Below are 15,448 nucleotides of genomic sequence, written 5' to 3'. Positions count from 1 at the left end.
TTATCGGAGAAAAAATGTTTTACAATTTAGTTTGTCCAAATTATAAATGGGAATCATGAACTGGTCCAATAAATGGAGGGCTTCAGGTGGTTTAAATTTTTTTGAACGTGTTTTAATATCAGTCAAACGTATACAAAAGTATCATCTATTATAACATATCTGCTTGTAATTAACAATATTTCCGTCTAATCTAGGATTTAATATAGGATGTAGATTCAACTTTTAGAAATATCGGTTTTAATCTAAGAGGTTGTAATTTACAATATACATAAATGTTAAGTTAATTAATTTGTATACTCAGATTGAGCCAAAGTATAGACACCGTCGTTATCTCGAACATAATTAAATCTAGATTGACCAGGTTTAAGAGTATAGCCATGAATGGTGACCAAATGTCGAGTAAGATTATTACCGCGGGTGAATTTTTTATCACATTCATGGCAAAGATATTCGTTCATGGTAGATTGATGAAATCGTTTCATGTGTTTAGCCAGAGTATGACAACAGCGACATTCAAATTTACACAAGGTACATTTGAATGGATTACTTTTATTATGAGTTTCCAAATGTCTCCTCAAATCAGATCTAGTTTTACATTTAATCGTACAAAATTGACAAGCGAATGGTCTGTCCTCACTATGTCGATAGGCTTTATGATGTTTTAATGCTGAGGGTGAATCAGCAGTTTGGCCACAAATATCACATTGATGATAATGAAAATGACGTCGGTTGTGTTCTCGAAGAAGCGAGCTTGAATGAAATGATCTATCACAATGTTCACATTTGAAAGCTGAAGAATTTCCTATAGCTGCTGCATTTGGATGAATAGTCACCATAATTTCTTGATCATTAATCTCCAATGTGATAGCCTGGTCGTTAACTTGAACATCATATTCGTCCAATTGACGTAAGAGATGATCACGAAATTTGCCTTTATTTGAAAACATAGCTCCACAATTTGGACAAGCAATTATTTTTTCTTGAGTGTGGCTTCTTAGGTGTTGAGCAATATGAGAATTAGAGTCAGAAATAAATGAACAATCCAACCAATAACATCTAACTGCTTCAGGGATTGGTTTGACACCAGAAGAACTAGAACATGGTCTTGGTTCAGATTGGCTATTGAATCCTCCATCATCCAGTCCATCGCTATTCTCTGTAATAGCCAATTGTTTCATATTACGCTCAAAAGGATGTGTTTCAACATGTCGATAAAACTCCTCTGCTTCGTAAAATATTTCCAAGCAATCTTTCCAAACGCAGACGAACATATCAGGCAAAGGTGGAAGCAAAGTCCGAGTACTACCATCTATACCACAGTTTATGTCCTTTCCCAAGCTTTCACTAATAGATTTCATTTCAAGTAGGCCAAAGCTCATCAACTTAGTATGGAATCCATGGTAGCTAATATGAACTTTCAACTCGTTAGGGCTGCTGAAGGATTCTTCAGAGCATCCAGACCATTCACAAATAAGTCCCGCGTTTTGTGTTTCATGAGCAGTAATAACATGGTCAATATGACCCTTGAGATGCTCAACGAAACTATCAACATCATGGTGTTGAGGATCAGTACATCCAGACCATTCACAAACAAGATTTACCTCAAGATTATCACGTTTCTTCTTTTGTTTACCCATGATTCCGAACTAAGAATGAAACAAAAGCTAAACATTCAGAAGAGACAGCTGAGTTGGTTACACTGTTACCAATAGTTACAACAAAGTTTATCATTGTTATCAATATCAATGAATACTCACAGATATCTTGACTCTCAACACTATCAGTATCAGTAAATACATAGAAAAACCATTGCTTCAATGATATTTTTTATCGATACTTCAACATATACTAAGTACTCGGATAAACTAGCAGTAATTATCAAAGAAATACTTCAAACAACTAATAGCCGGGAAATTCAATTTTGAGGTCAATCCATCCAAACTTAAATCCTTTCAAGCAAACAAAAAATATTAATGTTGTATTTTTTGGAATTTTGATAAATTTATTCACAAACCTGTAGAAATGAAAAGTAACAAAATCAGATTGGATAGACAATGATTTGACTAGGAAAATCCCGAATCTATTGATTTACGAATTTCAAGAACTGTAATTAATTTCTTAGTGGAATCTACAAGTGATATCTTTGTGGTATCAACAGTTGTGATAATTTACCAGCATTTATCAGTTGACATTGATTTTCTAAATGAATGGTATTCTCCAATCGAAAAAAATGCATTGTTTAGCAGAAAGCAACAATTAACTATTGTTGATTTATGATTACAATTTTTTAGCAATTCCAAGAATCACAAAGGAGCTACAATTTGTGAAATTTTCAGCACGGACGTTTTTCGCGATTCGTAAAGGCATCAATGAGTTTTATCTTATAGAACCTCATGTTAAAGCCTTTTTGAAATTTAAAACGGATAAACTGATCCAAATTTTACTAAAATTGATAAGTCGCTGCAGCATCTAATAGACAGCAATTTAAAACTAAATACAAAATTATCTCAATCAGTTTTGATAAAAAGCGAAAATTTCTAAACTTTTTGCTCGATTATTTTTAGTGTATTGCAATCGATCGGTGCTATTAACGCTTGAACTTCCACTTTTTTGGTCAATTTTTGGTAATCTTATGCTTCAATTTGCTGAGAGTGTCCATTCTGATTTTAATAGATTTCCTAAAATAAGAAAATAAGTAATTAAACAAAAACCACAATCTCTAAAATTTTGTTGAATGAATGCTTGAAAAATATATAATAATGTATAATGACTTAGATCATTTGTACAAATAAGTTATTCAACAAAAGCCACGATCTCTAAAATTTTTCAACTGAATAAACAGTGAGTAAGATGTATTAGTGGTATCAGTAGTAAATATTATACTTAACACTCATAGACAACAGCTGAATAATCGTGTATTATTCAAGCATACTGATTAGCGTACAAACTTTAACCTTGATAAAAGAAGCCAATTAATCAAATTATCATGCTAATAATGATTCCTAACTAAATGGTAGTAATTATTTTGGACTTGCTGAACAAATCGACAAGAGATGGCAATGAATGAATTAAACACTCTATGAGAATGTTAATTGGAACGAAAAGATCGATGATTTTGTTATTGTACAAACTAATATTTACAAACTGTGAGAAGTCTATTAATGTATAATTAAATCCAGTAATGTGTCGAGGTAAACTTAATTTACAACAAAAAAAGGATGTTTTTATAAAGCAGTAACCTCCCGTTTGGCTGGAAAATTTTTCATTCAAAAGCTTCCCCCAATTAAAATCGAATGATGATGATAGTTGAATGGTCAAGGGGAATCATCAACATCTGGATGAATTGGAATTTCTAGCTTGAATTTGAATTGTTCATATTGTTATTGTTAAGATGTTCAACCGGTGACTGTGTCTGTGGAGTTGGTGGAGCTGAGGATGAAGAAGGTGAACCAGCTCCATGATCTTCAACCAAAATTGTGGCAATTTCATTTTGCATAAAAGCCCAAGGAACACTTGACCCAAGAAGAGGACATTTCTCTCCGGACGGACAGTATACTTCTCCTGGGCCCGGTCCACCCGTTGATGCGTGTTGTTGTTGCTGTCGTTTGATTGCAGTTCGAGAACAGGGAAAACAAAATTTATGTGAGGTAACAGATGGACATTGAACGAAATGGGTATCTTCTAGTCTTTCATTGCAAATGGTACATTTAAGAGGAGCTGAGTGCTGCGAAACCGGCGGTGTTCCTGAAGCAGAAGTGGGAGGTGTAGTAGTAGGTGAGGTATGAGTTCCACCACCACCGCCACTGTTGTTACTGCTGCTCTCGACTCGTGGCTTTTTATTTGCTGAATAAAAAAAAGAGATGAATAAATATTAGTCAATTTGTTATGACAACTACAAAAGTCTTGAATAGCTGCACAGCCGGTTAATACGCTTTATCAATTATATTCAGTTTTATTAGCATATATCAACCAGTAAAAGAGTTGAATTTTATCTCCAAAACAGGATATTTTGTTTAACTAGCTGATTAGCTAAGGGATGATAATTACTTGCGGTTGTTGTGGATGTTGTTCCGGAGGTTGTTGTTGACGGCGTCGTCGTGTTAGGAGGTGAAGATGGCGAGGCTGCTGTTGAGAGAAGAGAAGATTAGTCTAAAATGAACAATAACTGATAATAATTGATAATCAAGGTAAGGGAATGATAGTTTAATTTTAGATAAGAAAAAGATTTCCAAGAAAAAAGGTAAAACTGTTTCACAATTGTATAGAAAAATGTCAAATGATCAAAACAAGAATAATCGATAATTTATCTAACATTACTCTTATCAATAGAGATATGAATTGTATATTGTAAATGAGAAGTAGGAAAAATTGCCTTTTATTATCAATTCTGTTGAAGAATAGTTTACCTCATTAAGAATAGGCAACATTATCTAGTACTCATTTGTGCATAATATTACATTTCAATGGATTAACTTGAACAATCATCTGATAAGCAAGTACTGTGAAAAAATGAGGTGTATTAAGCAGAAAAGTAACGTTACAATATGAAATTCATGGGAAGGAAAACAAATGAAAATTAAGTTACAATTGTTACAATGAAAAGATATGTAACATAAGTTTCAAAGTTGAATCATATTTATCGAGAAATGAGTAAGTCAATAATCAACATTACCGATTCATTGTTGAACAGATAAAGCTATCACAAAGTGAAATTAAATAACTAAGCTATTATCAAAACTGTAACACTACAATTAAAGTAAACCCCGAGATTAATATACAATTAGCAAGTTCATTTGGATACATAAAATGATTGAAATATTGAAATAAATGAAGTGAAAAAGTTAACTTTTGGCTTTTGTTGAACACAAAATTCAAAGAAACTTCCTTTTTTCATGTTATTCAAGTTATTCAACCACAAGAATATACTTCAAGCAGAAAATAGATTGATAAAAAGGTTAAAGGTTGCATATAAATAATTTTTACATGCTGAACATATAACATTGAATAATTTCGTTAAAAAAAGTATAACCTTCGTTTTGAAATATTTTCAATGTTTTCATACATCAAAGGGTCTTAAGTCATAGTGGAGATGAGCATGAAATGAATTATTTTTTAGAGAAATTCAATTCTCAATCGACAAATATTATTTTCAATCTTTATTAAACACTAAATAGTCCACTTTTATTTCAATCGAAATAGTAACTTGATTTCATCTTTTTAGCAGCTTCAGTCTCTCAGATCGAAGGGTTATCCGCATACAAATTTTGAACAGCACTTAAAACTTGGGGTCATTTTGAATGGTCGATCTGGTGAAAAATTTGCTTCACTCTTTTTTCATCTTTATGCCTTTTTATTATGCGGTAAATGTTGAACTTGGAGTTCCTACAGTCTTGAAATGCCAGGTCACTTTGGATTAAAATGCACCAGAATCACAATAAAATGAAATAACAGCCTGTTAGGCCTTATTTTAGGCCTTATCAAACATATTTAATTCATGAAATTGAGTCTAATTTTGGTTTCGAATTAAAAAAGTGAAATCTTTTGTATCATAACTTATTTTTTAAAATCCTAGTTAGAAACCTTTATTTTTACATTTGAATTCATTTCCATTATTTCTTAGGAACCCTTTATAATAAGATACAAAAGGTTGAACATTTAAACTATTTTGTCTGAACACCAAAATTAAGGCCTAAAAATTGTGAGTGCATATTTAATTTTCTTGTGCAAATTAAATTTTTGAAGTCAATGGTTAAAATTTCTCACGGCAATAAATATCTGCAGACAAATGATCAAATTGCGAAGTTCGGATACGGAAGTTTCATGAAACATTGATTTAACTAACATTGGAGGAGCAAATCTACAACAAGATCAGCATAATTATCATGATAATCATCATCAACAAAAACATCTGTGTGTTTCCAGTCAACAGGTTTTTATTGGATTGCAATCTTTCATTAAACTAATCAACAAGCTTCACTATCTGTTAATTATATGATAACAATGAAACAGGGAAATTAACAAGGAATTGGGTCGATTTGATAACGAAAAATAAAAGTGATGAAAAGTCAAATTGTATAAAAGGTGCAAAGGTTTGTATACATCGAGTAAATGACCAATGAAACAATTAACAATTAATTACAAAGTTGCCTCATATTTAATGATGATGTTGGCGAAAGGGAAGAAAGCAAAATCCATCAAACACATAAATTACTATTAACAATGGATGAGAAAAATGCAATCAAAGATTGTGAATTTGACACCAATTTTCATATCAAACACAACAATCAATCGTCAAGGCAATTTATTATCAGATGCAAAATTATCTCAATATTGATAAATATATAAATATATATTGCAGTGTGGATATTGATATGAAACAAGCTGTTCAATGATTGTTATGCTCTTCAAGTTGAAAATAAACTTGAACCATTGTTTTTCTGGTGTTTTGTTTTTTCTGTAACATTTCACGTTTGATAACATCTGAAAAATATTAACTAATCAGTGAAAAAAATGATTTGTACAGATAATTATTTTTACTGCTATTCAAGTAAATTTGCACTGAGCTGAGTAAACATTCCTGGTCAAAATTAATCGTAACCATGGTAAGATCAAGATGATTGGTAATGATAAATAGGACATTATAATTAGTGGCAATGATGACGATCATGATGGGATGTTACTTGACGAGGAAATGTTAACTTAATTGAAATGATTATGATATCACGGAAATCAATCAAATAATAAATGATAAGAGTGAGTATACAAATAAGAATGAAATATGAAATGAACATTATCAGTTTCTGTCTGTTTCTCCTTCTTTTTTTGCTCATCATGTATTTATTCAACTTGTAAGGATAAAATATGAAAAAAAGGAATCAGCGAAAGCAAATAAAAACATAGAACAAGATAACAAATAAAAGGGTGAAACATAACTACAAGTTGATAAAGATTGCGTAGGTTGGTGGAAAGCGAGTTTCATGGTGAAAAAAGGAGAATTGAAACGAACCAAGTAACAACATTAGAAGGTATAAAAGAGGAAGAAAATGGATGATGAAAGAGGCATTTTCGACGAAGAGTGAAATGGACAAAAAAAGGAGTTATCATCGATCTTTCAATGTTTTTTTTCTTCTTCTTCTCATTGCATCATGAAACATTGTATTATCGATTTAAGGAGGTTATGCTTTGGCTTTGAAAGCTGGAGATGTTGAATTTCATCTAATGGATGGTGATGATGATGATAGTAGACAGAGAAGCTGAAAAGACTGGAAAAGATATGAATAATTGACTTGCGCAAAATATAAATTATTTCAATTAAACTGAAATGTACAAGATAAGATATTGAAGACTTGTGAGTTTAGGTGCAAGTTTCTATTATCTGATTATCCAGTGTGATAATCCCTGGATTAAATGGTAAAGATCAAATTTTACTTGCACTCAATTTGTACTCTTTTCCAGTGGGTTGAAATTAGGAATCAATTGAAACACGCAAACCAATTGTAAATGGGAAATTTTTAGGTTTCAAAAATTATCTTTGTGTGTGTTGCGTGTGTCAATTAATGTATTATTTTTCAAGTTTCAGTTTCAAATCGACCAATATTTTGAGTCTTTTTATTTATTTATAAAAAGCATGAACCAGAAGGTGATAAAAGAGAGACTGGAAACAAGAAGATTGATAAGAAAAACTTGTCATGCTCAACTGGCATGATGATAGTTGTGATGACTATGAGTTGAGTGACGATTACGATGACGATGGAAATGATGATGAGAATGATGATGTGAGGATGATGGTGGCGATGGTGGATATGATGATGTTGTGGATGATGAACATGCCTACGTCGCTATACTACGTTTACAATGAGAGAGTGAGATGAATCACATGCTGACGTAGGGATACGCTTAAGATTACGTTTAGGGAAGGGTGTTACTAATATGTCGTACTGCGTTTCCAAGGTGAACTCAGAAATTAGATAAAAAGGAAGAGATGATTCTCAAGAAGAGTAAAAAAAAGTAAGTGGAGAGAGAAAGGAAAAGAGCAAAGACCGTGATGGAGAAAGTTTAGTAGAAAGAGACTGGAGTGAGAGTAAGTTAGCAGGTATTCAGTTTTTATAGTCTAGTCTGAGATTGAAAGCTTAATGAAAAACTTCCCGTACTGGGTCATAGTTGAATGAGGAACAAGGTAATCAATATTACATTGATTTCAAGTTTGCTCTATTGGTGGTGGAAACTATGCGTAAAAAGAAAACAATAGAAGAAGAAAAACATGAAATCTTATGTTTAACCATAAATAGGTATATTATGCCTGTTGTTGATTAATGATAATGATTGTTCTGGCTAGAAATGTGATTGTAAAAAGAGAGTAACACAAACAAGTTAAGTCATTATAAGCTAAAGACCAAGATAATGATGATTATGAAGATCGAATTGAAAAAGCAAAGGGATAGAAGGGAAAAAGAGCGGGATTTTCTTTGGAATGAAAACTGGTTCAAGGTTTCCCCTTTTTTAAACTTAAATTTGGGGTAAAAAAAGTGTAATATTCACTCACCTGAAGAGGCGGCAGAAAAACGGTAAAGTGACGTAGCGACTTTATTTGTTCCTACTAAAGCTGCATCGAAAGAGTAAACTCGACCGACCATTTGATGACCAATATGATCTCTAGATGGCTTACGAAGTCCTGACGTTACATGGTCACTAAGGGCTGCAACTCCAGATGATGTTCTGACTGCGGGTAAACTTTCACCTCTTGTTAATGGCGGTCGGGTTACAGTTGGCCCAGAACTTTCTTCAACTGCAGCTAAAAGAGTTGACCTATTAGATGGCGTTGGATCATCGATATCCGCTCTATCTGAATCTATCGTGTGTATAGTACGCTTTCCTCCCGTAATACTTGATCTTTGACCTGCTGAGACAATTTGTTGGGTCGAAAAAGTACGAATTGGACTTGCTGTGCCTCTTGCTTGTTGTGCAGCCAACTCAAAGTGAGCTGCTGGTTGAGGTGGAGTGGTACGTTGTCCTCCTTGTGTGGCTCCTGGCTGATGGCTTGGATCATAACTGATGGCGGCAACGGCCGCAGCAGAAGGCATACCACCGTTAACTTTGTACTGAGCTGCTTGTCTTAAAAGAGGTGCTGATACACTATGATGTAAATCTCCGGACACATAGTTTTCCTTTTTCACATAGCTTCCTTGGGACACTGTTGGCGATGCACCAACAAATGGACCAGAACCATGAGAGGATCCTGTTGCTACAGCAGTTGCACGTTTCATGTGACGTGCATTTTCAATTATAAATTCAATTCTATCAGCTCCTTCATAATTAACACATCCTCGGCAAACAACTTCACTGAATTCGTGTAATAAAGCCCATGGCATTCTAGGTAAATCACAGAGGTAGCAATGTTGCCTCTGAGAGGAGACAAGATTGGGTGGTATCAAAGTGTTTTGTGCACCAAGAGCTGACCCGGGTCCTCCGTGACCTGACATCATGAGTAATTCAGTTGACCAATATAAATAAAACCAAGCACAAAATCAGATAGGGTCTCATTCAGGGGTAAAAGGTAATATCCATTCTTTACAATAAACCATTGAATCTTTAGATAGTCTATCATACATTCATACTCGTAATACTTGAGGATTTTTTTGATAGACAGGCAGATACTGTAGTAAGAGAGGCGTTTCCAAGGGATCGGTTCATAATTATCAACAGTTACTCAAAAACCAGGTTCAGTCAAGTGTTTTATCATGCATGTTAAGTTAGAGGTTTCGTTTAATGGATCTAAATGTATTTATTTAACATGACAAGCTAACCTGAAACCTCATCCGTTCAGGACTATAACGGGGCTTCTTGGGACTAATTGGTAGATGGCAGTAGTTAAGTGTTCAATGAGATAGAAACTCTTCATTCACAGAATAACATATTTTTTGGTTGACAAAATTACACCAATTTTGGTTAAGTTTGATATTATTAATAATAATGAATTAGTTAAGGGTCATTACTTATTTTAGAGTTTATACTTTTACTTATAAACGCTCGAAAAAACACAAGACAATGAGCTATGAAGATTTGCTTTTTTGTATTCCATTCATTTTGAAAAACAGTCATCTTAAAATATCAAGCAATTTAGAGCGATTTGTCCGATAATAGCAAAAAAAATATTCCAGCTATTGCACCGATTGATTTTGTGAGATTGAAATCGGTCGAAAAAATTGTTTGGAAATCAGAAATTTTAAAATTAAGAAATACAAAAGTATTTTTTTTAATATACTTTATGGTTTGTCTATTTTAAATTAAACAGATTTTATATCATCCTATTTTAAACAATGAGCCAATGTAAAAGGTCCTTTTTTGTCGTTGAAATTGCACCGAACCCAGAAAGAAAAGACTTCTTTGCCTTTGAATGGTAAGACCAGAAAATTTGTCGATGAAAAAGAAACTAGACCTTTTCCGTTTCCTTCATCAGTCAATAGCTCAAAATTAATTTTGCCAAACTGGTCAGTACCAGAGAATTCGATGTTCCAGGGATTATCCCAGTTGATTTGAAACCCTTTAGATTCTTCATATTTACATTCAATATTTCGGACTGGTCCAGGGTAAAAATTGGATGAAATTTGCATATTTGGTTGAGAAAGTGTTGAATTTGAATTTAAAATGTCAACTACGGTTTCGCGAAAATGGTTTACATCTACAAAAGTGTCTTGATAAATACGATACAACCAATTGGGATCATGGCAACAAAGATGAGGTTCAAGATCTTCTGTTAGATTTTTAATTTGACTTTTCATTTTATCTGGAAGATCGTCAATTCCTCCTAAAGATACAGGATACTCTGGATGTTGAATTGAATTGTTAAGATTCTGATTTACCCAGCGAATGTAGTTTAACTTGAGTGTTTGAGCAATTGTTTTGTATGGGGTGTAATGTTCCGGATTAATTCCAAAAGGAAACATCTCAACAATAGATGAACCAGGAGGAAGAAAGAGAGATAAAATTAATGTTGATCCATGCATCCCGATGAGAAGGTTTGCACAGCTTATTTTGATGATTAAATTGACAAAGTCATCATTAACATTCATCCGAATGACTGTTGCTGCCTCTTTGTTTAACATTTTAATCAGTTCATCTTCATTAAGAATTAACCGATTGTAGGTTCGTGAAAGGAATATCCCGTATGGTGTTTCAGAACAACGTTGCTGTTTAAACAATGATCTCAGTTGTTTACTAGCTAGTTCAATGCTTCTTTTTTGCTGATCTGTCTTAAGAGCAGGTCCTTGTGGTGAATGGAAACCATACTGATACCAAACAGTTTCACGGTCAAGGCCCAACCAAATCTCTTTGAAGCAAATCAGATTATCCGAAGCCATAGATTTGATGAATATTTCATTAAAATTGAACACTTTTTTATAAAAATATAAATTGAAAGAAATGTTGTCCGGATGAGGCCAATCATCGTACATAAAAAGATTAGCTTTTTCATCCCAACCAAGACCATCCAGGGTCCATTTCAATGGTAAAATATCATCATGGAGGGAATGCATCAAATTATCAGGTTTAAAGCGAGCAAAGACAATTGTTTTGTGTTTAACAAAACGAAATTGCAACTTGGATGAAACATTTTTCAAAAACTGTGATTCAATGGTCACGTAATTAAAATAAAATTGATTGTGGTCGTTTACTGAAGATACAGACAGCAATGCAGGTCGAAACTGATCATTAGGTAAGCCACTCTGGACAGAATCAGGTCCATTCAAAAAAACCCATTGGCGATGAGTACTATGATAGCAAATATTTATAGCACGGCATCTTCGGGTATTCACATCTTGTCCCCAACACCAGATCGATGATTGCAAATGCGGATTATCCTTTAGCAATTTCGAATAGTCATTTTTTATCAGAGAGTCAAGCACTTCGATGATTGAAATGGATAAAAACAAAACTAAAATAAAATTGACCAGTCCGCTTTCAAGGCCAAAATCAACCATTGATCATTGAATTGGTTTATGCATCACACAAATTTCATGATTAAAGCTTATTGTTTCAGAAATAATTCTGAAACTTATTGCGTCAAGATTGTGATATTAACATCCACGATTTGGTCAGCAGATTTTAATAGTTGTAGCTATCATTGTAATGTCTTCAGTATCTTTTTCCAATGCAATGTTTACATCAACTCCACCTGAAATAAGAGAAGGATTACCGGAAATTTTTAGATAGTTAAGTTAAGTTATTTATCATTATCTTCCACGAGAAGAAACTTGATAATTGTTAGAAAAACAATCGTGCACGAACAGGAAAGGTTAATGGTTTCAATTGAAGGTGAAAAATTAAAGACATTAAATAAATTACTCATTATGTTGCAAATACGTTCCAATCAAAAATTCAAGCAATTTAAACAAACTGAAAATAAGACTTCAATTAATGATCACAGCAAAACACAGCTGATTTCCATAGTTTTCAAACAATACTGTGTAAAAGCACTATGGTTGAGGTTTTATTTTGTTTGAGAAGCTGGCAATTGATTTGTAGCACCGAGTCCGCTTCATTTATGATAAAAACTGTTAACTAGTTTAAAAAGTGTTATTAAATAAACTTAAATTGTCAGCAAACTAAGCCAACAAAAAAGGAATAGAAAATAAATAAATAAAAAGTAAGCTTATGAGTTACAAATTTTTAGGTTGTAAACAAATGTCTATTGACACGAAAAAACAGTGAAAATAAGCAAATACAGACAGTAATACTTTGAGCAAATACCTTGAAGCTTAATTCACAGTTAGTTAACAATTTAAATTATCTTCAACTATAACCAATTAATAGCTGAGTCAAAATGGTTTTATAATTATTTGAAGTCATTAAAAGAAACTTAGATTGCTATCATGAAATCGGTTTAATTAAATCAAATATTTTATTTGTTTCCAGCGGTTTGGTCTTAATCTGCAAAACAAACAACGCTTAAGGTCCAAGTTGAAAGCCTTTTCTTGAACTAATTACACCAACTTTGAGACAAAAAAGGGTAAGACAATTGTCTTAACTCATAGAATCAATTGAATTATTACAATTGATATTACAATACAAATTATTATTAATACAATCTTTTAAGGATCAGGCATCATCCTGGTACAGAAATTCAAATTCATGTTGATTAATATTTACGGTTATGAAAATGGATGCCAACACTAGCTTCAACATGATCGGGATCAGTATATTGATCTAATGGAAATTGTTTGATAGCGTTTATAAAAGCATGATGCTTTAGCATCAAACAATTTATATAATTTTGAATTGAATTCTTTAAATTAAGAGAAGCATATTGTCTCAAAGTTGGTGTAATTAGTTCAAGAAAAGGCTTTCAACTTGGACCCTAAACATTGTTTGTTTTGCAGATTAAGACTATACCGTTTCCAGCTAATCTGTCAATTTGGATAATTTATCGAACCAATATAAAAATGATTATTTTCAACATAATAATGATATATTTTAATTGAAGTATGAGAAAAAAAACAGAGTAAATATCTGAACGAAGAAAATTGAATTAAAGTACAAATCAGATGCTGGATGAAAATGTTTTGTTTACATAGATATTGATGTTTTTAATGGCTCATCTTAATTAAAGATTTCTCATCCATCTCACTATATTTAATTTTTTTCCATTTAATCTTAACACGTATAACAATAAGAATGCGACCAACTATTGGACGACCATTGCATTTATCAATTACATCTGCTGTGTTGAATTACCATTCCAAGTACCATCATCGTCTTTATCATCATGATTGTCTCGGAGTCGAGCAACATTACCATCTCGATTTAGAAGCTTGCTTTCCTTTTGCCTTTTCAATAATCTTTGTTCTCGCTCTTCATCAACTCGCTTTCTTACTGACGAGCCTGCTTGGCTACCTGATGAAGAGGGTGAAGATGCAGATTGTGCAGGGGATGGAGGAGTTCTAAATAGACTAGTAATAAAAGTCCAAATCCAAAAAAATGGAGTCATAATATACGGCCATATTTGAAGGAATATATTAGTTGAAACTATTGAGGTAGCTTTTGAGACTACCGATGGACTTGATATAACAAGCAATACTGAGCTTGGTGTTAACTCAAGATCTCTCAAAGATCTAGTCAAGTCATCTGAAGTAAAAACTCTTTTAGGGTATGAAGTGGACAGAGTGAAATTTCGATATGGTGAAGTATCAATGACAAATTGTCGTAAAGCACAGAGGGGATCATCAGCACCAAAGGTTTGATTAGTAAAAGAGCCATCAGGAAATCGAAACTGAATTCTGCTTTCATTTTCATTGCTCTTTGAACTTGATGTACCACTGTTTCCTGATTTGGGTTCGCTCTTTTGACAGCTTGGAACTTTGAATAGCTCATTTCTTCGACGCCTTTCTTCTTTGTCAGCTTCTATTTGTGCCAAGATACGCTTACGGGCCTCGATTGCTTCTCGTTTTTCTTTTTCCCTTTCTTTGACAAGCTCAGCCATTTCCAATTCTTCTCGTCGAGCTTTTGCTTTAGCTAATTCCTTACCAGATCTAATTCGATCTAATTCTTGCTGTTTTGTTTTTTCTTCTTCTTCTTTAGCTTTTTTCATCTTGATTTGTTCCAGTAATTGCTGAGCTTTGGCAATTTTTTCATCGAATGCTGGTTGTTCATTATTATCAGAAGCTACTTCTTTCTTGTCCCCAGAAGATGAAGTAGGCACAGAAGTGGTAGTTGATAATGCTGGAGCAGTTGATACTGATGCTAAGACTGGTTGGACTGGTGTAACTGGGTTAGTCACTGGTACTGATTGTTGTATAGGCTGAGTTAAATTTGCTTTATGAACAATTAGAACCTTGTCGAGCTTATCCATAAACTCTTGCTCTGTTAGAAAACCAGGAATAACTTCCAAATTGACTCCGGTATTGCTGATACAGTATATCGAAGGAACCATTAAAATTGGATATATTTGACCAAATAATTTACAGTTTTCACTTCCTTCTTCAACTTTAATTGCAACAACTTCGCGTTGCATCACAGATAAAATTTCATCTCTAAGGTTAGTTAATAAATCAGACATCTTTTTTGACACATCATCTTTACCTGGAAACAGAGTAAAAATAAAGATTTCAGTCAATTGAATTGCAAAACATAAGAGTAAACATTAAATATAGATGCTGGATGAAATTATGGCAGAGGAAGTATGACCAATTAATCAATAAATTGGAATAAAAACAGCAAAACCAGGAAAAAGAATGAAAATAAGAAAGCAAATTACCTTCAATAAAAACTAAAAACAATTTTTTCTCTTTTTTTGATTTATCCACAGCTTCGGCTACACTTCCAGAGAACCACATGATTGTTAAGTAAATAGTGAGAATTATAATTAAATTTTAAACAATTAAACAATTAAATTATAAGATTTTATTGATTATTGATGAAGAATCGGGATAAAAATCAAGGCAAATACGCTGACAGA

The 15,448-nt window shown here is 33.0% G+C and overlaps 4 protein-coding genes across 5 annotated transcripts; all 4 read right to left on the bottom strand.

Annotated features, from left to right (window-relative positions):
• Positions 1-90: 90 nt before the first annotated feature.
• Positions 91-1,826, bottom strand: LOC107360684 (histone H4 transcription factor). The gene has a single exon (XM_015927396.3). It carries the CDS (start codon positions 1,635-1,637, stop codon positions 285-287), a length of 1,353 nt encoding a protein of 450 aa, XP_015782882.1. The 5' UTR covers positions 1,638-1,826; the 3' UTR covers positions 91-284.
• A 1,262-nt stretch (positions 1,827-3,088) lies between these two features.
• Positions 3,089-9,615, bottom strand: Pits (Protein interacting with Ttk69 and Sin3A). Of its 2 annotated transcripts, none has more exons than XM_015927418.3 (3): positions 8,543-9,615; positions 4,048-4,125; positions 3,089-3,843 (listed from the first exon to the last, which is right to left on the bottom strand). In XM_015927418.3, the coding sequence occupies exons 1-3, from the start codon at positions 9,480-9,482 to the stop codon at positions 3,353-3,355; spliced, it is 1,509 nt and encodes a 502-aa protein (XP_015782904.1). In that variant the 5' UTR covers positions 9,483-9,615; the 3' UTR covers positions 3,089-3,352. The 2 variants fall into 2 exon arrangements, with proteins under 2 accessions (XP_015782904.1, XP_015782905.1); XM_015927419.3 differs by having other exon boundaries at positions 4,048-4,122.
• Positions 9,616-10,220: 605 nt separating this feature from the next.
• LOC107360858 (protein O-linked-mannose beta-1,4-N-acetylglucosaminyltransferase 2) lies at positions 10,221-12,697 on the bottom strand. The gene is made up of 2 exons (XM_015927582.3): positions 12,340-12,697; positions 10,221-12,169 (listed from the first exon to the last, which is right to left on the bottom strand). The coding sequence occupies exon 2, from the start codon at positions 11,973-11,975 to the stop codon at positions 10,305-10,307; it is 1,671 nt and encodes a 556-aa protein (XP_015783068.1). The 5' UTR covers positions 11,976-12,169; positions 12,340-12,697; the 3' UTR covers positions 10,221-10,304.
• A 746-nt stretch (positions 12,698-13,443) lies between these two features.
• Positions 13,444-15,443, bottom strand: LOC107360413 (UBX domain-containing protein 4). Its single transcript, XM_015927065.2, has 2 exons — positions 15,248-15,443; positions 13,444-15,072 (listed from the first exon to the last, which is right to left on the bottom strand). Exons 1-2 carry the CDS (start codon positions 15,324-15,326, stop codon positions 13,706-13,708), a joined length of 1,446 nt encoding a protein of 481 aa, XP_015782551.1. The 5' UTR covers positions 15,327-15,443; the 3' UTR covers positions 13,444-13,705.
• Between the last annotated feature and the right edge of the window lie 5 nt (positions 15,444-15,448).

Source organism: Tetranychus urticae, chromosome 2 (assembly GCF_039701765.1).
Source record: "Tetranychus urticae isolate SD_2017Ah chromosome 2, NJAU_TeUrti_SD_1.0, whole genome shotgun sequence".
Classification (NCBI taxonomy): Eukaryota; Metazoa; Arthropoda; class Arachnida; order Trombidiformes; family Tetranychidae; genus Tetranychus; species Tetranychus urticae.
This window is presented reverse-complemented; position numbering and strand designations above follow the sequence as displayed.

Excerpts from the sequence above, each read along its gene's own strand:
- Pits (XM_015927418.3), bottom strand. The coding sequence starts at position 9,482 with ATGATGTCAGGTCACGGAGGACCCGGGTCAGCTCTTGGTGCACAAAAC. Across the intron at positions 4,126-8,542 it reads TTTTTCTGCCGCCTCTTCAG|CAGCCTCGCCATCTTCACCT; the intron begins GTGAGTGAATAT and ends TTCTCTCAACAG. Across the intron at positions 3,844-4,047 it reads AACATCCACAACAACCGCAA|CAAATAAAAAGCCACGAGTC; the intron begins GTAATTATCATC and ends TTTTTTATTCAG.
- LOC107360858 (XM_015927582.3), bottom strand. The coding sequence starts at position 11,975 with ATGGTTGATTTTGGCCTTGAAAGCGGACTGGTCAATTTTATTTTAGTT.
- LOC107360413 (XM_015927065.2), bottom strand. The coding sequence starts at position 15,326 with ATGTGGTTCTCTGGAAGTGTAGCCGAAGCTGTGGATAAATCAAAAAAA. Across the intron at positions 15,073-15,247 it reads GTTTTTAGTTTTTATTGAAG|GTAAAGATGATGTGTCAAAA; the intron begins GTAATTTGCTTT and ends CTCTGTTTCCAG.
- LOC107360684 (XM_015927396.3), bottom strand. The coding sequence starts at position 1,637 with ATGGGTAAACAAAAGAAGAAACGTGATAATCTTGAGGTAAATCTTGTT.